Source organism: Lissotriton vulgaris, chromosome 3_1 (assembly GCF_964263255.1).
Source record: "Lissotriton vulgaris chromosome 3_1, aLisVul1.2, whole genome shotgun sequence".
NCBI classification, from domain to species: domain Eukaryota; kingdom Metazoa; phylum Chordata; class Amphibia; order Caudata; family Salamandridae; genus Lissotriton; species Lissotriton vulgaris.
This window is the reverse complement of record NC_141689.1, coordinates 1037986215-1038007205: the sequence shown is the minus strand read 5'-3', so window position 1 is coordinate 1038007205 and position 20991 is coordinate 1037986215. Positions and strand designations below refer to the sequence as shown.

Here is a 20991-nt window from a genome sequence, read left to right as displayed (position 1 = left end):
ATATGATAATTGAGTGTGAAGTGTTTTAAGTGTTAGGGGCTGAAGTCTGTAACTGTTACGCCTTACCTAATTTTTGAAATTCTTTCATCGTCAACATTTCCTTATTGGTAAAGAGTTGATTTTCTGAATGAATTCTATTTGGGTGATTTATTGTCCTCATAATTCTACAGGCATCTCTATTTTTGCTTTGCAATTGCTCACATTTAGATTTTCTAGTAAGTTTTGTTTTTTACTGCTCTTCTGGGTTAGAGTTGATGCTATTAAACTCTGCTGGTCATGCTGTCTTTTCATGTGACTCTTGTGTTTGAGGGCTCTCAGATTGCACATCCGTGTTATGAACCTGGGTAGTGGTACAGTGCAAGAGGAAAACATACAGGGTTTGGTATAAAGGAAGAAGGATTACTTGTCTTCTGTTCAAACACTATTCACCATCTAGAGATATCTAATATATGTTTACATTAGGGCTGGGCTTGTAGACCTATCAAATACTAAAAAGAATAAATGCTTATGAGTTATATTTGCATCTAATCAATGTCAGTGGTGATGGTTTCATATCTGTTGGTCAGCCTTACAACCTACCAAAATATGACTAGTCAGTGAGCTGGTAATATGTACTTTAGATGTTTGAGGCAAAAACAGAATGAGATGGTGTTCAACCTGGCACCTCATGCAAGGTCACCCTAGATTTGTTCCTTCATTCGCTGAACCCGCTTTTGTTGGCTTTTATGCCTTTGCGCACTTTGCACCTGCTAATAAGTGGTAAAGAAATTGTGGTCTCCCTCACAAACAGGGGAAAGTTGGCCTACGTCTGAGTGGTTACATTTACTTTACTTGTAAGTCCCTAGTATATGGTACTAAATATACCTAGGGCCTGGATATTAAATGTTACTAGTGGTTTGCAGCGGTTTGCAGCATGCATTGTGCCCTCCTCACCCACTAAAGTAGCACTGCAAAACGTGTTTCAGGCCTGCCACTGAAATCTGTAGTAATGTGTTAAACTGCCATTTCAACCAGTCATTACAAACCTTTTGCTAGGCCTAAACCTTCCTGTTTAATACGTATAATTTGCTCCTAATATATAGGGCAGGGTGCATTGTATTTAAAACGTAGGACATGTTTATTTCAGTTTTACATGCCCTGACAATGAAAAACTCCTAAATGCAATTTTCAATGTTGTAAAGCTAAGTCTCACATAGACTAACACCAGGTTACCTTGCTACGCTTTATAAGTCATAACTTCAATTTGGGACCAGATCAAGGGTCACTGTTTCCATTCAAATAAATTGTAATTTGTAATCCTCTTTAATCATAAAGCCGGATTTTAAGTTGCAATTCTGAAAACCCCAATTTTAAAAAGTGTGTATTTTTCTGCATAAACCAAATGTGCATTTCTGCCAAGATCCAAGATCACATGACTCTGAATGCATCTCCCATTGTGATTTGTGTATTACTTCCAGATCTGAGGACTAAAGGGCCTCGGGTGTGGGGCTGGGTGTTCACCTCCTGACTGGGATGCCCTTCAAGGGTGTGCTTAGCCTTCCTGAACTTCAAAGCATAGCCTTAGGGCTTGCCCAGCCCTTCCTGGCTTCTAAGGGGTGTCTGCTGTGCCACTGACAAATGCATCTCACAAATATGCCTGTCTACCCTTTGTTACCCTATACATTTTGGAGCCAAACATAGGCAAGAGGTAAGTTTAGACAGACGGGACATTCCTCCCTCATAGGCTGGCACTGAGGATAAAAGTGGCACCTTCAAAACCTCGCATCAGAACACTGTTGGTCCTGTGATAGATTCAGGAACTAGATTGCCCTGTTATCTGAAGATGCGGGCGCCCGCATCTCCAGTAGTCACAGCAGCCGTGAGGACGATTGAATCACCTACAGCAGGGAATCGAAATCCTGCCCTGAGGCCATAACAGTACGAAGCACACAGAATCCTCACTAAGCCCTATGATTGCTATCTTTTCATGTAATTCAGTATACTACGCACAGCATCCATTAACGATGCACCCACCTGCTATGGCTCACTACCTGGGACTAATTTAAGTGAATCCAGTAATGAGATTATTCGACAATTCCAAAATCTTCACCATTCACTGTGGGGAAGCTCACTAACTTTAACAGCTGAATTGCATTGGTTTTGTATGAGTGAAACCTGAGTCTAACTATAACATCACTGAAACCTTTGTTTTTTCAGTGAATTCCTATGGTTTTTAAGTAGTAGTTGTGTTTGCAGAGCAGTGGAGAAAGCGTGGGCCTCCATCCAGCTCTCAGTAATCCCATTGAGTAGGGCTTACAGGAGATACCAGAAGGGCTTTTGTGGCCCCCAAGGTCCCTCAGGGCTAAAGTGGACTTTATCCCCCAACTAGTAACATGCCAGGAGCTGAAATTGCAGAGTGGTGGAGAAAGGGTGTGTGGCCTCTGAAGACCCCTTAGCGATCCCGCTGTGTGGGACTTACTGGAGGTAATAGGAAGGGTAGTTGGTCCCCAAGGACGTCATTGGGGGCCAACTACCCCATCTGTTACCTCTAGAAAGTATCACACAGCAAGATTGATGAGAGATTGTATGAAGTCATGCCCCCTTTCTCCACCACACTGCAAACAAGCCTCCTGGTGCACTACTAGTTGGCGTATTAAGTCCCCTTGGCTCTTGAAGGTCCTTGGTGGCCAACTACCCCTCCTGTTATTTCCAGTAAGCCCCACACAGCTGCATTGCTAAGAGGTTGTCGGAAGCTACACCCATTTCATTTTGCAATCCCACGGTGTGGGACTTACTGGAGGTAACAGGAGAGGCATTCTGCCCCCAAAGGCCCTCTGGAGGCAAGGGAACTTCATCCTCCAACCTGCAGTGTGCCAGGAGGCATGTTTGTAGAGTGGTAGAGAAAGGGTGCGGGGCCTTCGGCAAGTTGCCGGGCTTTTTAAAAAAAATATTTCTGTTTTTAGAGAAGCGGGATGCGCAGCCCCCCTTCTCTGGAGTGAGCTTGCCCAGGGACCCATCCCATAGGGTCAGGCATTTTTAGAATGGGAATGGCCCAGCCCCTCTTTTTATTTTTTAATACAGGGAGGGGGCACCCCGGTCCCTGCCTGCTCCCCGCATCTTGCAGAAGCCTGCATTGATTTTGGACAGACATGCAGCTCCCTCTGTCCCAAAGCAATTCTGCTCTGCTTTCAGCAAGTGAGAGTATTTGTAATGTTCTTGCTTGATGAAAGCGGAGCAGCATTTGCTAGAAGCCATGGCAAACATCAATGTCTCAGGAGTGGGCCTCCCTGTGACATTGCAAGAGCACCCAGGCCATCTACGGATCCACAAGTAGGGCCACTTGGCCCCCCTCTTTCAAGTATTTAGCCCAGGGGAGATGGTGATCCCTGGGGCCAGGGATGCAAAATGGACAATGGACATTCTCTATTATTGTGTTTGGTCCCCAGAGAGGTAGCTGTCCCCGGGGGAGCCACGTGTCTCCACCACACATATACTATTTCTGCCCTGGGGAAGTGGTTATCACCGGGGCAGCGGCGGAAGTAGTAAGGCCTCTCCAGCATTCCTTCTTACATAATGTATGTGCTCCAGTGAGGTAGTGGACCCTGGGGCTGCCAGGGGGCTGGATGGGCTCCCCATGTTTATATTGTTCAGTGCCCCTGGGAGAGGGCAGTCCCTGGGGCTGCGGGGGCTGCGCAAGCCCCCTGCATTTGTGTACTTAAGTGCCCCGGGTAGGTGGCTGTCCTCAGGGCTTTTCAGAAGCCTAGGAGGGAGCCCCATGAACCTCCTCTTTGATTGTAATATGCCCCTGGGATTTGGCCCACCTGGGGTCTTCATAAAAAAAAGCAGTGGGAGCCCATGCATCTTTTTTATAAAAAAATTCTTGCGTCCCTAGATATCTAGATTTTTTTACTTTAATAGTTCTGAAGCTACTCAACAGATTTACACCAAGTCATAAAAAGCTTGGTTTCTGAACCTACATCGAACTTTGTTCCAAATTTGCTGTAATTCCATTCAGCGGTGCAAGCGGAATCCCTTGCAAATCTCAAACTTTGTAAAACAAATAACACATTTTCCTCACATTTCTGTGATGGAAAGTTCTGGAATCTGTTTGGATCTACAACCTTCCACCCACCCAGCATTACCCAAAGACTCCCAATAGAAATGCTACCTCACTTGTGTGGCTAGGACTGGTGCCCGTGACAAGAAATGGCATAAAACGCAACGTGCACATCAGAGCTTTCCAGTGAAAACTGACAGGTCTTTTGCTATGTGTCTAGCTGTGGAATTTGGACCCTAGCTCAGCCAGCACCTATGGAAACCTAGAAAACCTATACATTTTTAAATACTAGACACCCAGTGTAATCCAGAATGCAGTGACCTGTGTGGCTATTAGCAGGTTCTGTTACCCAGAATCCCTTGTAAACTTCAAACATTGTCAATTTTGGCTAATATTGGTGTCCCTTTCAGGGGAATCCACAAACCCTGGGTACCTTTAAAATCCACATGATGTTTGTTGGACTTGGCCTTTTCCCCCAAAATTTTTCGCTTTTGACCCCCTTATCTAGGATGTCTCCCCCATTGTATAGGCCATGAGTGGTGTGAGGTACCTTGTTGAAAATGTAATGACATGTAATAATGTGAGCACTTGTAAACTTCCCCATTTTAAAACTGCACCTGACTGGAATGTATTGTATTTAAAATGGATGCCATGGCCATGGGTTTTGCCACTGGACTGCCATAGGTCAGCGGTCTAGATATTATTACCCAGCTACCCCTAGCTTTTGGAGGGAAAGCCTGGCACCCAGGGTGCTCGCCCCCTCCCCTTGAGCCAGTTTAGGCCAGCTTTGCCAACATTCTAGAAGGTCCTGGCACTGCCTGGGAGGAGGGTATAAGTAAGGGGGAAGTGCCACCAGAGAGTCAGTCAGCGCTGGGACAAGGAAGAGAGGGGACCTGCTGTGAGGTGCTACCGCCACATGGGCCTGTGAGCTGGGCCCTGCACCCCTATAAACCCCCCCTCTGCAGTCCCCATGGGCCCCTGACAAGGGAGGGCCCCTACCCAGCTCCCTGACACTGTGGAGACCGGGAATTACGCCAGCGCTGCGATGAAGAAGCGCCCAGGAGGTGAGAAATAGGACTGTCTACTCCCTCTGGTGAAGCTGTGACCCTGGGGAAGTGCTGGGTCGTGAGGAGCAGCCTGGAGGAACTGTTACCCTTTATGAGGTACTGCCTGGCAAGCGCTATCCTGGGGAGGTTGATGCACCCAAGGAAGTTGTGGCCCCTGTGGAAGCGCTGGACTGGGAGGATTGTGCCCTCGAGGCCCACCCCACCGGTCTGTGCCTCACGCGAGGGGCTGGTGAGGTAGGCGGGCCGGGGCACACTGTCGGTGCCAGCCCCGCCTCTCGACCTGAGGCGGCCGGAGCAGAGTGCCGGTGGGGCTCCCAGGAGGACGAGGGAGCCCCGAGAGTACGGCGGAAGCCGTGTGAGGTGGGGGGAAAGCCAGGCAGGCTTCCCCCCACGAGTGCCTTGACACCGGGTGTCTCCCTGGAGGCCCTCTTGAGGCCGGGTTGAAACCTTGGGCCCCTGTGAAGGAAGGAGGCCCGGGTGAGACGAGTGTGGCCGCCCACAGGCCGTTTTGAACCCCCGGGGCCCCGTAAGGAGTAGGGGCCCAGGCGACGCCGCAGTAAGGGGGGGGCCTCGAGGCACATTGCCGGTGCCTGCCCCCTCTACCTCGAAACTGCATAGGCCTGAGTGAGGCCTTGCGGGCCCTTCGAAGCTGAAGAGGGCCCCTGTCTGGGGGCCGGAAGCCTCGCGGAGGCTACCTTTAAGTCCCGGGCCCCCGTGAGGACGGAGGGACCCGGCTGTTGTCGTGAGAGAGAAGGGGGCATAGAGGCACATTGTCGATGCCTGCCCTTCTTCAGTGAAGCCCTGTGCCTGCTGAGGACCCTAAGCGAGAGAGAGGCCAGGAGCAGCCAGTGAGTGGGGCCTGTCTTAAGTTGGTGAAGGGGGGGCAACGGGGTACATTGCCGGTGCCCGCCCCCTGGGACTGTGTTACCCTGTCAGGCGCCCCGTATTGCGGAGGGCACCTATGACTTGGGCTCCAGATTTGCTGAACTGCCCTAACTTTCCTACAACTAACTGCCCTACCAGACAACTCAGGAGCAAGCCGGTTGCCCTTATTGCATATTCTGGGGTAGAGAGTCTTATTCCCCCTCATTGCAAATATAGGTACCTACCTTATGGGTTGTCCTGAGGTCCCCAGTTATAGAGGAAGTCTGGACAAGGAAATGTCTAAGGGAGTCGAGGAGTAAGGGGGGTTGACTGCTGTGAACACCCTGATGGTTGATACCCCTTAGTTGATGGTAAAGGGAGCCTATTTTATTCCTGACAGGTGTTCATGATCTATGAGGAGGGCCCCTACCTGATATTTATGCTGGGCAATGTATGTTCTGCCTTATGTTGGTCAATAGGTTGGCCTGATGTGTTATTCCAGGCCCTTGTTTATGTACCAGATTAATGGGCCAGACGGGCTGATTTATTACAGGTGTTCCTGTCCATGATATGCCGTGATGCCGTAATGTTTTTCCCTAACAGGGGTTGGGTTGGCATTATTGTGCATGATGTATTTCTCTGTTAATGTAGGATTTTGCAATTACAGCTTTCCCTTAAGGATGAGAGTCTGAGTTGGCCCCGTCAGATTGGCCCCAGATCTAATGTCATTTTGATCCCATCCTTTTTCCTTTCAGCATGGACTACTTCCTATGTAAATAATTCCCCCCTTTTATTCACTTGGCTCTGGCGCCAATTGGCGTCCTGTTGGGACACTACTGTTGTGCATTCTTTTGCCTTGCAGGTTGGAAACACTACTAAACTACGTATCTTTTTCCAACTCAAACTGGTGTCCTGCCTCTTTTGTGGTGTGCCTGGTGTGTTGCCTGTGGGTACTGCGTGAATGCTTCACATGTCCTCGAAGTTTGGCCTGCCCGCTTGATGCCATGCTACCCCTTTCGAGATTTGGGTAACCCCAATTTCTTACAATGTTGGAAGAAAAGGACGCAAATTTGGCATGGATACCTTGTGTGTGCAAGCAGTTACAAGGGCCTAAGCGCGAACTACCCCAAATAGCCAACAATGGATTAGCAGAGGGGGGTAAAAGCTCTAGCCCCGAAAGGGTTAAAGTGTACAGAAAACTGATGGATGTAATGCTTGAATTAATCTCATCCTCTGGAAATTTTTCGAAAGCTCATCCAGATCCATCATTATTGTCCATACTTTATCACTTCAGTTTGGGCCCGGTCAAATTACAAATAGGTCTTAACTCTGCTCTAATGGGAAAAGGCCAGGTTCTCCCTGAACCAGAACACCAGCAACCTAGGACTTTTTTTCACCGTAGTAGGGTTCATCAGACAGGTATGGCTTGGTTCCTGTGGCACACTGTATGTACAGACTTGGGTTCTGTGACAATGTGACACTGGAACAAAGCTAAACTGGATTGGAAAGCTTGTGAGCATTCCCTTATTAAAGAACTGTGACCATTTCTGCATTTTCTTTAAGGGAAATCCTGCTTCAGTTGTTTGTTGGAATTTCCCTCACACCAGGATTCTCAACTCATCTTCCACCCTCTGCAGATTCTGTGTCTGTGACATCATCAGCATTGCCAGGTAGCAAAAATAGAAACATAACAAGCAGATGGTTGCTGATAGTGTCATAATGGCTCCATTAGTGCTGCCTAGGACACCGAGGCTGAGAATTCTAGATCTCAGGCGCAGTGGTCACTTTCCTTGGAGACTTGGAAGGAGGAGGTTGAAGCTGTGTTAGCTCAGGAGAAGTGCAATTTCTTTAAACATTGACAATTATTAGTGAGCTTGACTACTTCTACCACTGGTAGGTTAATTTATGTATTAGATTGTTTGACTGAGGGTCTTTTTTTCAGTATGGTGGATGGGATACTCAGTCAAAATGTGACATATACTTCTTCCTCCATATTACAAGTGCCTTAGACGATAATACACTTGAAATACGATGGATGGGATATCTGTTATGTTTTGAATCTAAATCATTACGTTAATATTTAACTTAACTGTAATTCAGACATTGTTCTACCTTTAAAGGCCCATGCATTTTTCAGAATCCATGCACACTTGCACAAACACACACACATTCAGGGGACAAAAGACGAAACCTTACGTTAAAGTTAAGGGATTAGGGATTAGGCATTAGGGGAATAGATGTGAGGCTAGTGGGATTATATATTTGTGGTTTTAGGTTAAGGGTATAATAGTTAAGGTGTTGGGTACAGGTTTAAGTGTTATGGTTTTGGTGTATAGTGTTAAGGAGTTAAAGGATTAGGGGTTAGGGTCATTATCGGTTTTAATATTGTTTCATATACGGTATAGGTATGACACTTTTGGGTGTTTGGTTAATGGGTTAAGGGAATAAAGTTTATTTTTTGACAATCAATTTTATTGAGTTTTGAATGTAACAACAAATGGCACCATTCAGAGCTACATTATACTCTGTCAGAATAGGGAAAAAACACATCACAGTGACATCAAGGCTACCCAAGTAAAACCAATAATGGCATATCCACGTGTACCTGAAGAGCAGACTATTCCTTATCAGTCTTCTATTACTCCAACCCATTTGCCCCGCATGCAGAGAAATTTCTGAGGGCATCCCCATGCGACATAAAGAGGCAGCTCCTGCGCAGCACACCAGTTCACCCCTCTGCGCCAGCGCCCTCGAGTGGGTGCGGTAGTGTCTAGTCAATGAGCAGCAATGTCCCTTTTGGCGCCAACCAATGCTGTATTAAGAAGAGCTTCTCAGCCCTGGAGCCATCCAATCCGTCGGTGATGCCCAGCAGAACACGGATCAAGAGGGGGGAATATAGTTTAACAAATTGGAGTATAATGTACAGGGACAAGGGTATGCCTTAAGTATTTAGGGGAATATTTTTTAAGGTTTTGAGGAAGCGAGTTAAGGGTGTGGGTTACAGAATAAAAGAAGCTCTGCTATTACATTTCTTTAATAATACAGATGGATGGGCCATATTATCAAGGAACGGCGTTAAAATTATTGCTGCTTTAGCGGCAGGAAACCTTCACTAAACTGGCGATAATGGGCTTGATAAAATGCCCTTGAGAATTCCAATATAAACCCATGTTCTGGTGTTAATATGGGCTTCTATTGGAATTCTCTACAACATATTAGCAAGCCCATTATCGCCGTTTTAGCGGCAGTTTGCTGCCGCTAAAGCAGCAATAATTTTAACGCCATTCCTTGATAATATGCCCCGAAATGTTTTAGAAATGAGGTATACTAATGAGTCTCTTGTGAATTTAAAGCCCATCTGTATGAAAAATATGTAGTTTCACTTTTCACCATAACATTGCACTCAATCCATTTCAATGGAACACACATGACTTTCCTGGTAATTCAGTTACAAGTGTTACAAAATAGCTGGAAATATTTCTCAGTAAATGGTGTGAATTATCAAGGTACATAAGAACAACACACACCTCTTGATTATGTCTTTTTTTGTTATATATAATAGTTTCTACAACAAACATGTACATCTCTCTGATCCTCTCCTTTTTTAGGTACCAACTTATATTGGTGCACCATGTTCTATTTTAGATGATTTCTTGCTTCATAAAAGGTTACAATTTATGTTTTCCTTTTTAATTTTCTTTTATGATTGATTTATGTTTAAAACTTCTAGAAATATGATAATTGAGTGTGAAGTGTTTTAAGTGTTAGGGGCGGAAGTCTGTAACTGTTACGCCTTACCTAATTTTTGAAATTCTTTCATCATCAACATTTCCTTATTGGTTCAGAGTTGATTTTCTGAATGAATTCTATTTGGGTGATTTATTGTCCTCATAATTCTACAGGCATCTCTATTTTTGCTTTGCAATTGCTCACATTTAGATTTTCTAGTAAGTTTTGTTTTTTACTGCTCTTCTGGGTTAGAGTTGATGCTATTAAACTCTGCTGGTCATGCTGCCTTTTCATGTGACTCTTGTGTTTGAGGGCTCTCAGGTTGCACATCCGTGTTATGAACCTGGGTAGTGGTACAGTGCAAGAGGAAAACATACAGGGTTTGGTATAAAGGACGAAGGATTACTTGTCTTCTGTTCAAACACTATTCACCATCTAGAGATATCTAATATATGTTTACATTAGGGCTGGGCTTGTAGACCTATCAAATACTAAAAAGAATAAATGCTTATGAGTTATATTTGCATCTAATCAATGTCAGTGGTGATGGTTTCATATCTGTTGGTCAGCCTTACAACCTACCAAAATATTACTAGTCAGTGAGCTGGTAATATGTACTTTAGATGTTTGAGGCAAAAACAGAATGAGATGGTGTTCAACCTGGCACCTCATGCAAGGTCACCCTAGATTTGTTCCTTCATTCGCTGAACCCGCTTTTGTTGGCTTTTATGCCTTTGCGCACTTTGCACCTGCTAATAAGTGGTAAAGAAATTGTGGTCTCCCTCACAAACAGGGGAAAGTTGGCCTACGTCTGAGTGGTTACATTTACTTTGCTTGTAAGTCCCTAGTATATGGTACTAAATATACCTAGGGCCTGGAAATTAAATGTTACTAGTGGTTTGCAGCGGTTTGCAGCATGCATTGTGCCCTCCTCACCCACTAAAGTAGCACTGCAAAACGTTTTTCAGGCCTGCCACTGAAATCTGTAGTAACGTGTTAAACTGCCATTTCAACCAGTCATTACAAACCTTTTGCTAGGCCTAAACCTTCCTGTTTAATACGTATAATTCACTCCTAATATATAGGGCAGGGTGCATTGTATTTAAAACGTAGGACATGTTTATTTCAGTTTTACATGCCCTGACAATGAAAAACTCCTAAATGCAATTTTCAATGTTGTAAAGCTAAGTCTCACATAGACTAACACCAGGTTACCTTGCTACGCTTTTATAAGTCATAACTTCAATTTGGGACCAGATCAAGGGTCACTGTTTCCATTCAAATAAATTGTAATTTGTAATCCTCTTTAATCATAAAGCCGGATTTTAAGTTGCAATTCTGAAAACCCCAATTTTAAAAAGTGTGTATTTTTCTGCATAAACCAAATGTGCATTTCTGCCAAGATCCAAGATCACATGACTCTGAATGCATCTCCAATTGTGATTTGTGTATTACTTCCAGATGTGAGGACTAAAGGGCCTCGGGTGTGGGGCTGGGTGTTCACCTCCTGACTGGGATGTCCTTCAAGGTTGTGCTTAGCCTTCCTGAACTTCAAAGCATAGCCTTAGGGCTTGCCCAGCCCTTCCTGGCTTCTAAGGGGTGTCTGCTGTGCCAATGACAAATGCATCTCACAAATATGCCTGTCTACCCTTTGTTACCCTATACATTTTGGAGCCAAACATAGGCAAGAGGTAAGTTTAGACAGACGGGACATTCCTCCCTCATAGGCTGGCACTGAGGATAAAAGTGGCACCTTCAAAACCTCGCATCAGAACACTGTTGGTCCTGTGATAGATTCAGGAACTGGATTGCCCTGTTATCTGAGTATGCGGGCGCCCGCATCTCCAGTAGTCACGGCAGCCGCGAGGACGATTGAATCACCTACAGCAGGGAATCGAAATCCTGCCCTGAGGCGACAACAGTACGAAGGACACAGAAGCCTCACTAAGCCCTATGATTGCTATCTTTTCATGTAATTCAGTATACTACGCACAGCATCCATTAACGATGCGCCCACCTGCTATGGCCCACTACCTGGGACTAATTTAAGTGAATCCAGTAATGAGATTATTCGACAATTCTAAAATCTTCACCATCCAAAAATTGAAAAGTTCTTCTTCCAAACTGTATAAAATATGGACCATTCACCTATGTTCCTTAATTCCGTAAACTATTTCAGAATGCTCACCCAGTCCTGATGATGATCTAAATGACCAAAAGATCGAAACGTCGTCGACCCCTTGTTGAAAATCCCCTCACTTGTACATATTGTCTTGGATTTCTATGTCTGTCTGTGTGATATTTCGTGTATTGTCACTTCCACTTAGTCACATTACGCACCCATGTGACTTATGTGAGCACCTGATTGTACTTAACACCATCGCTGCTGATGGTATTTCCCTCCTGTGCTGAGGGTCAATGATTATGGGTGTGATCATGACGAGCTCAGCTCGTCATCAGCACAGCTCAACCGTGCCTCATGACGAGCTGAGCTCGTCATGAGCATCGAAGGGGTTAAATATCAATCTGCATACTATGATTAAAAGACTATCTGTCGCCCTACGAAGCGTGCTCCCCTACATGATTCGTTCATTAGACCAAACAATATTTAACCTTGTGTTATAGGACCTTATTAGGCCTACCCTGAACCACTGTTCCTATCATAAATCATATATAAACATATGTAAGAGGCAAGTTTAGACAGACGGGACATCCCTCCCCCATAGGCTGGCACTGAGGATAAAAGTGGCACCTTCACAACCTCTCACCAGAACACTGCTGGTCCTATGATAGATTCAGGAAATGGATTGCCCTGTTATCTGAAGAATGAAGATTGGACCTGCTTGACTTGAGCTCAGGCTCCACATAAGTGCTTCAAAGTGTCAGTTGACCAACCTCCTGTTAGAGCTACAGGGAAAAAACAAGTTTCCAGAGGTCTCCCTGCAACTGTCATGCCGACCAGCACCAACTGGACCCGCATGGATCGGCATGAGCCCTGTTTCTGGCCTCTGCTGAAGGGAGCGCTGATCCCCCCAGTCAAGGTTGTGACCCTTGACTGGCATCAGAGTGTTCTCCTCCTGCCTGAAAACCACAATTCCTGAGTCTCTGATGAAGATTCTAAGGTTTTTGGTCCCTGTGCGACTACAAATGGACTCCTCATGTCGCCTGGCAAAGATCTGCGATGCCCGCTAATGTGAATCTCCTGTGACAACCTGCTCTTTGCGTCCTCTACAAGAACAAGCATCAGTAGCAGTAGACTGTGACCACTGCTAACATGAAGCTCTAGCAACGTAAAAAGATTTGAGATTTTTCTTGTGCAGTGTTTTCACTTTAGTTCTTTATTTGTTTAAGTACTATACACATTGCCACTAAGTGTGAGTGCTTTTGTGTTAAGGTACTAGAGGGTAAGCACAGGCTTAGTGACGTTTGTATTTCACCCAGACAAGGAATGTGTTTATTATTTGATTGGTGCTGCTACTACTCTCAACTAAGAACACAGTTTCTTATACTTAGTCTGCTTAATTAGAAAGTTTATAATTGAAGCCAAAAGAGAGTAATCTGTGAATGCATGGATAGACTCTCAGGTGCAATGTATTCTTTTAAATGAGCCCGGTCAGAATTGCCTGGAATTGATTTATCAATTTACAACAGTGTGAAACAACGTTTGACTCCCAGTTCTCCCATGTCATACCAATTACAGGATTTGGAATCTAGTATTCATGCTAATGACTTTCTGTGATAGTCACACACAACACAATATTTATAGCTGGTGAGCCAGTCACATAACAGCCTGAATATTTCACATTTTCAGGTCAGCTGTAAGATGTTTGAATCTTGTGAGCAAGGCACTAACGTTCCTAGATTTTATAAGCTTTCTATTTTAATTCACAACATGAAGATTCTCTTCTTTGGGAGTATACACCTTCTGCTGCTTAACTGAACATCCCCAAAACACTAGGTATCTTATAGTGAATCTTCCAACCACTCCTGATTCTGTGTTGGTGACATCATCAGGCATTGCCAGGCTGCAGAGATAGAAACAAAACAAGCCTGGGATTGCTAATGATGTCACAATGGCTCCATTCTCGGAGCCTAGAACACTGAGGCTGAGGCTTCCAGATCTCAGGTGCAGTGTTCACTTTCCTTGGATACTTGGAGAGAGAATGTTAAAGCTGTGTTAGCTTGAGAGAAACAGTGATTTATTTCAATAAGGATACTGTGAGTCTGAACTAAAAGTGAGTCAGGTAAGCTCTTTGACATTACTTCGTATGCAGTGTAATTTAATTAGAATAGAAATAGAAAAATGTCCCCTCCAACTGTATGTGGCTTTTGGCATTTAGATTCTTATGAGGGTTTTTACTGTAAGCAGCATAACTAAAACATGTAAAATCCACATCAGACATCAAAATTGGTTGGACAAACCACATCATCTTTGAAAAAATGACATCACTCATAATGCAGGATGAATACAGATAAATATATAAATATTCAAATTAAATGTTATGAAGTCTTAGGAGCAATTTATAATACTCTGAACAACGCGTCCCTCGTCCTCTGAATGATCAGCGCACAGCAAATGTGTGAACTACATATATGAATGATGAGTGTACCACCACCTCTTTCTGTGAGCTGTGATCATCTGAGAAATCAGTGCTTGCTCGCAGTGTGCCATTCGCCATGCTGACTGTGCTACAAGAGCCTTTGTGAATTGTGACGCTTTGGCAAATCGTACTTGAGATCTACTCTCACTATGTGGATAAAGGCTGCCTTAGAACCTCAGCAAATCATGGTCTTTACAACCCACTCAAAGTACTTGCTTCCTGCCAGTCCTCACTACACTACGCATATACCCTCCCTAAATCACAAACCCTATCTCTCACAACCTACCCATACCGACTTTGCAATAAACCTCAGCCATGGACTTTCATCTCTCCTAGCAGTTAAACTTCCAACAAACATTGAACTACAAAGAAAACCAACCTATCTCCCTCCTCGCTTTATTGTGCCCATGTAATAAAAGGTGCCCATGTAAAATTACTCTAAATTGTATTAATGGTATTCAACACTCCTTTTGCAATATATATATATATATGACCTCACATATTACATCACTCATGACATGGTCAGGGACATCACTGATGACATTTCAATGACATCACTGATGACATCATCCAGTGACTGTGAGCGATTTTTTAAAGGTTTGTGATGGTTTAAATATATATACCAGGTGTATTGGTGAATCAGTAAGTGTAAGGTGTAAGTACCTGTTTGGATGATTCAGTAGGTGTGTGAATGACTGTATAAGTGAGTGATTAGGTGTCTCAGTGAATGTTTGGGTGAGTGAATGTCTGTATCAGTCAGCCAGTTGGTGTCTAAGTGGCTGTATGGTTGTGTGATTTTCTCTCACTTAGAGGCAATGTCCAAAGTATTTGCACAAAACTTCAAACAGTAAATCAGTGAAAATGCCACACAAAAATATTCCACACCAGGTAAGAAAATAGAGCTTCATTAAAAAAATATACAATACTAAAACAACCAACATCCAATAAGTAGAACTTGAGACATTGAATGTTAAAGTTTTTTGTTAAACTAGTGCCTAAAAGCACTATTTGGGATATCTGGTAGCGCTGGATGGGACAAAGTCAAAAGTTCAGGCCAACAGCGATAGAACGTGCGCCGGCTACAGGGACCCAGTTAGGCCGCTGAGCCAAAGAACCATAATCCTGGTTGCCCCATCAAGTCACACTTAATGTCCCATTGTTGGTGGCTGTCTAGGGGGGATACACAAGCCCCAACTGTCACCTACCCCAGACGTGTGATCAGAGACAAACAGCAAGTAGCAAATGGCTAAAGTAAGAAAAAGCTATCTTTCTAAAAGTTGCATTTTCGGAATTGCAACTTAAAACCTGACTTCCCCATAAGTTTGTATTTTAAATTGTGATTCCAGAGACACCAAACACAAAATGTCTACCTCTTCACAATTAGAAATTGCACTTATAAAATGTAATTAGATAATCTCAATGTTCCTATCGGAGACATAGGCCCTGCTGTAGTAAAAAAAAGGAGTTAAGGGGTTTTCACTAAAAGGATATGCAAAACTTAAAACTACATGTCCTGCCTTTTAAATACATTCCACCCTGCCCTCTGTATTGTCCGGGCCTACCATAGGGTCGATTTATATGTAAAAAAATTGAAGATTTGTTCCTAACGAAAGGTTTTATTTGCCAAGTCAACATGGCAGTGTGAACAGCACACACAGGCCCTGCAATTGAAGAACTGAGACATGGTTAAAGGGCTACTTTCAGTGGGTGGTACAACCAGTGCTGGAGACCCACTGATAGTCTTTAATTTACAGGTCCTGGGTACAGGTACAAACATGTTTCTAGGGACTTATAAGTAAATTAAATATGCAAGTTGGGAACGAACCAAAGTTACCATGTTTATGGGAGAGAAAACAAGCACTTTAACACTGATTAGCAGTGGTAAGGTGCACAGAGTCCTACTACCAGCAAAAACAAGGTCAGTAAAAGTGGCTGAAGAAGGAAAAAAGTTGGGAGAAGACCACCACAAGGCTGCCAGATCTAAAAATATATATGTATACACGCACACACATACACAGGGGCAAAGGCTGTCCCCTACTCACACAATACCAATTTCACCCACACATTCTGCTGACCAGAGGAGTGCATTGCTTCCCATGCCCCTTATGCCCACTATAACCCCTCCAGTAGACCTTCCCCTTCCTCATTTTGATTTGTCTGCATAACTACTCCGGTCACTTATAAATTAGTTGATTAGGTGATTTAAAATGCTTTTTGAATGGTCTACGTGCCATCTGAAACTGTGCTTACCCTCTATGGCCTTCGATACTTATACTTTTAACTTACAGCATGAAATGCAACCAACAACATGTTTTAACAATGATGCTGCAGTACAGCACTAATAGATGTACATCTTCGAATTTATCTTCATCTTTAATATACATATCAATGAGATGTCAAAAGCACATAGAATAGTTGTGTCACAAGGCAGGTGCTGCTTTAGGGCATTGTTTTCATTAGCACAATTGAGCTGATTCCATGTAACATAAAGCAGTATAAATACATTTTAAAAGGTTGTAAAGGTTCCACAGTGTCAACCTGTTTCGTCCCAAATCTAGGTAATTTTTTGGTAGTCACTTATAGAAAGTGGGTGTTACTTGGTGAAAATGTGCATTCCCACAGATTCTGATAGAGGCAAATTCTTGTATGTGTTTTGGAGATGAGATGCAATAAAGTCTTTAGCACAGAACATAACAGTATAAATGTTTTCCCATTGTTTTTGGAGAATTGATATTAAAATATTGGGGTATTTGGGGTGTCATTAAAACAACAACCTAGACAAGAATCAAGTTTTGTTTTCCTCTCTACTCTCCCTTCTCCTCACCTGAATCTGGTTATAAAAGTGATTTTCTTTCTCTAATAATTCCTTTTCATCAGAAATTATTCATGTTAAAAAAATAAAGTTGTATGTTCACAGACCTGTCTGGAATCACCAGTGTTTTAAAAACATATAAGGGCTCTTTATACAAGCCCTTAGCGCCACTGGAGTGTCACTTTTTTGACGCTCTGGTGGCGTTGCAGCATTTCACATATTTACAAGGTGGTGCTAAACCACTTAACGTGGCTTAACGCCATCTTGTAAATATGCCCTTTGCCTCCACAGTCCATTGTGGCAAGGGGGCATACAATGGGTGTTGCTGTGGGCGTTCCACCGCAACACTCATTGCTTTATGAGGCTGCCCCTGATTTACAAGACTGGGGCAGCACCAAAAACTAAGGCCAGGTAATACCTGGTCTTAGACTGGTGATACGAGGAGAAATTATTCATTTTTCTCCACATATTTCTCTATCTACTCAGCAAGTCGCCATTATTGATTGTTTATGTGCAGGAAGTTGTCCCTCCTGCATGTGCACAATCACCTCTGCAGCGCAGGCACTTTTGTTAGACCAGAGCTACAGGAAATTCTGGGCTGCACTGTATTTTTGTAAATATGGCGCATCCCTGACTTTGAAAAATGTCGAAGCATGACATTGCCAAATTTGGCATAACACCACGCTCCAGCATTTTTGGGTTAATATGACTCTTATTGTTTACTGTTTCCTAATGTCGCAGGCTCTGTCATTGATCTCAGACTCTCACAACTCATGGAATTCTTTACTCTAAAACTATTGTGACAAGTGAAGTTCTTGACTTCACACATTAACTTTTTATTTTAACTCCTAGCTGTTTGCCTACCATCCAGTTGGGTGTGCACCATCAACCACAGCTGACATTTGAATTTTACTCGGGTCAAGATGTCCATAAATGTGAGTTATAATTTCCTGCCTGTAAATTTAAATGAGGTATTTTGCTTCATTGTCGTTACCAGGGATTGAGTTTCAGAAATACAAATGTTTACTACTAATTAGGGTGAAAGTTTAGAGGTTAAGGCCCGAGACAATAGCAGCAAATATAGTAGAACAATCCTAAAGGAAGATGCAAAAGAACAAGGGAAAAACATGAGGCATGCATGTGTTTTAAAAGAGGAGTAGAAAACAATTTAGGATCCCATTACGATGTCAGCCGAAAAGGCTCCGAGCGGCATTTGGTTTGTCCGAATCGGATTCCGAACCCGCCTTTCCAACCGACTTTGAAACACTTCCGACCGACCGACCGATTACGATGATTGTGCACCGGTTGGACTGTCCTACTCGGTTGCGACTCTGTTCCGATGGTCTTCTGAGGAACCGAGTTGGTCGCAGCCGACTCAATCAGGTCTACGGACCTCGTTTGCGACCAATGGATTACGATGTCAGATTCGGACAGCCTGTCCAAATTGTTTGTTCCGACACAGATCGGCTGTTAGAATCCAGCTTTGGGGGCCCATAGCAGGCCCCTCTTCACCCAGGGCACTCCGAATGGGGCCTGTGAGGGTAACCCTAGGACTCCTCTTTACAACCATGCACAGTGTGACAGGCTTCCCAGGGTGCATGATTTTCCACATCCACCCCATTTTCCAATGGGAGCCTGTGTTGTCAGTCGAAACACAGACTCCCATTGAAGTCAATGGGAGTCCATCTGGGCAAAATTCGGAAATCAGTCAGTCAAACTCCCAAAATCTGATTTGGTCGGAAATGTTTCCGACACCGGGTTGGTCGCAGTGCTTTCCGACCGACATCATAATGAGGCACTTAGTATTATTATAAACACAGGGAAAGGGGACAGTTTTGTAGTGAGCTTTGAACTTTGTTTTAGTTTGGTGACTGAGACATGATTGGAGCTGGATATAGGGTTTCTTCCCCACTCACAATGGGAGAATAAAAGTTAGGGAGAATAAGTAGTGAGTAAATTATAGTGCTTACTTTAAAGTGTCACCCTTGATGAAAAGAGTGTGTGATATTGGGATGTTCTCAGATTTGTACACAATCGAATTAGTCTCTACAAAAAAAGTGCAGGAGATCGATCTTTTTCCCAAAATTGCACAAACATCATGTTTAGTGCTCACCCCACTACAGGCCTTCAATGTGAAGTGAAAGAGTTACACTGGACTAAACAATTTATTTCCCCTTCAAGGCAGGAGTGAGATATAGGGCAGCACACCAAGAAAGCTCATAGAATGTGGTGAGACCAGTGGCATGGAGACCATTACAGTTGAGTATGTAGGTGTTCCCTTCAGTAGTTAGCTACTACATTTCAACAAGAAGGTGGTTGAGCGGCACAGGGTGTAACACTGTATAACAAAATGACTCAATGATTAAATCTGGTTTTAGAGAGAATGATCTAATGATTCTTTCTGCTTTTCGTTTAGTTGCAAATGCGTCCCCGTCTGAGAGCAGTAATCTGCTGCTGCAAACCATGTGCAGAGCCTGAGGGAGGTAAGTGGTCAAAAACAAAACCCATCATTATCTCATGGTACTAGACATAAATGTACTCTGGGTGTTCTCCTTATGTGTGCCTTCTCGCATTATTTATAGTTTTAGTGAAACAAATGAGGGTAGTTATGGAACAAGTACATTTTCAGCACAGAACAAGCTGTCCTTGTAGTATGTAATTTTATAGTACATGAATTGCAGGGTAATCAATCACTTAATATTAAAGTTCATGCAGATATGGAGGCAGCAGTCACTCAGTATTAGAATGTATAGTGGAATTGGTGGCATCATTGATCATTCGGTATTTAAGTTCTGGGCGTATTGGGCCTTCAGTCATTGTGGTAGGAGGTACTTAATCCTGGCACCACCCCGACATAATGCTCAAATGATAACCAAATGCAGCACTGAAAATCTAATGGAGCGTTATGGCATGTGGGTGATGGGCTTTTGTGATCACAGGATGATCAGACAAGATGGGCATATTGGGCAATTGCCCATTGTCCCCTCCCTTCCAAGAGACTCTATTGGAAAGTGAACTTTCTCTCCAGTTCATATCTGACTATTCTATTGCTCTATCTACACTCTTCGCTTACTGCTACAACTGACTCTTTTTACCCCAGTGTCATTTTAAGGACTTTTGTCACCCTGGTCAAGACATATTTCAACTAATTATGTGCCCCGTTAATATATAATTTAGTGCTGTTTGGAATCATGCAGGCTTGAATTTCCAGGAAATGGGAAATAACATTCAAATTTGGACTGTACAGGGGCCCTTGAATCATGTTTTGCCAAATCCATAAGACGACACTTAAAATGATCACGGGTAGTGTTGCCTGTGAATGCATGCTGCCAAATGTCGGTGACAAATACTAATGGTGTGCACTACAAAGAACTCCAATCAAGGCCTTATTGGATAGTTTAGACAGGTCATGGGGTCTGGTGTCTTGTATGCCGGGGACTTTAACATGAAATAAATATTTGAGGAGTATGATTATAGAAATTAAGAGTAACAGTGTCTGGACTTCTTTCAGAGGGCCACAGGGTATGCAGGGGCTCAAGGGCTCAATCGTTGTGGTTGAGGTAATTTACTCCTGAACTCCTATATTCCGACCTACTATGGACCCTGAGAAACTGGGCCTAGTACCCCTTCTGCACTTGATTCTCTGTGATAGCTGTAGATAGTGAGTCAAAGGCTCCATCATAGGGGAAGTGTAGATACAGGTTGTTTAGCACGACTCATAAATAATATTGTCATTAAATCAATGTTTTGTTTTTATATTAAAAAGTATTATTTTCTTTTTAACTCTACGCATTGAAAAAATTATTTCAGCATTCAGAAGCAATAATAATTCTCTTAAGGTTAGGACTCCAGTTTTTAACTGGTAAATCCCTGTAGCACCCT

General features: G+C 43.5%; 1 protein-coding gene across 1 annotated transcript in view; it reads left to right on the top strand.

The window, feature by feature from the left end:
* Nucleotides 1-20991, top strand: part of LOC147727361 (maestro heat-like repeat-containing protein family member 1) — a 192077-nt gene that overhangs the window by 19792 nt on the left and 151294 nt on the right. Inside the window, 1 exon segment of the mRNA XM_086963613.1 lies at nt 19526-19592. Within this exon segment, the coding sequence (XP_086819739.1) occupies nt 19526-19592 (67 nt within the window).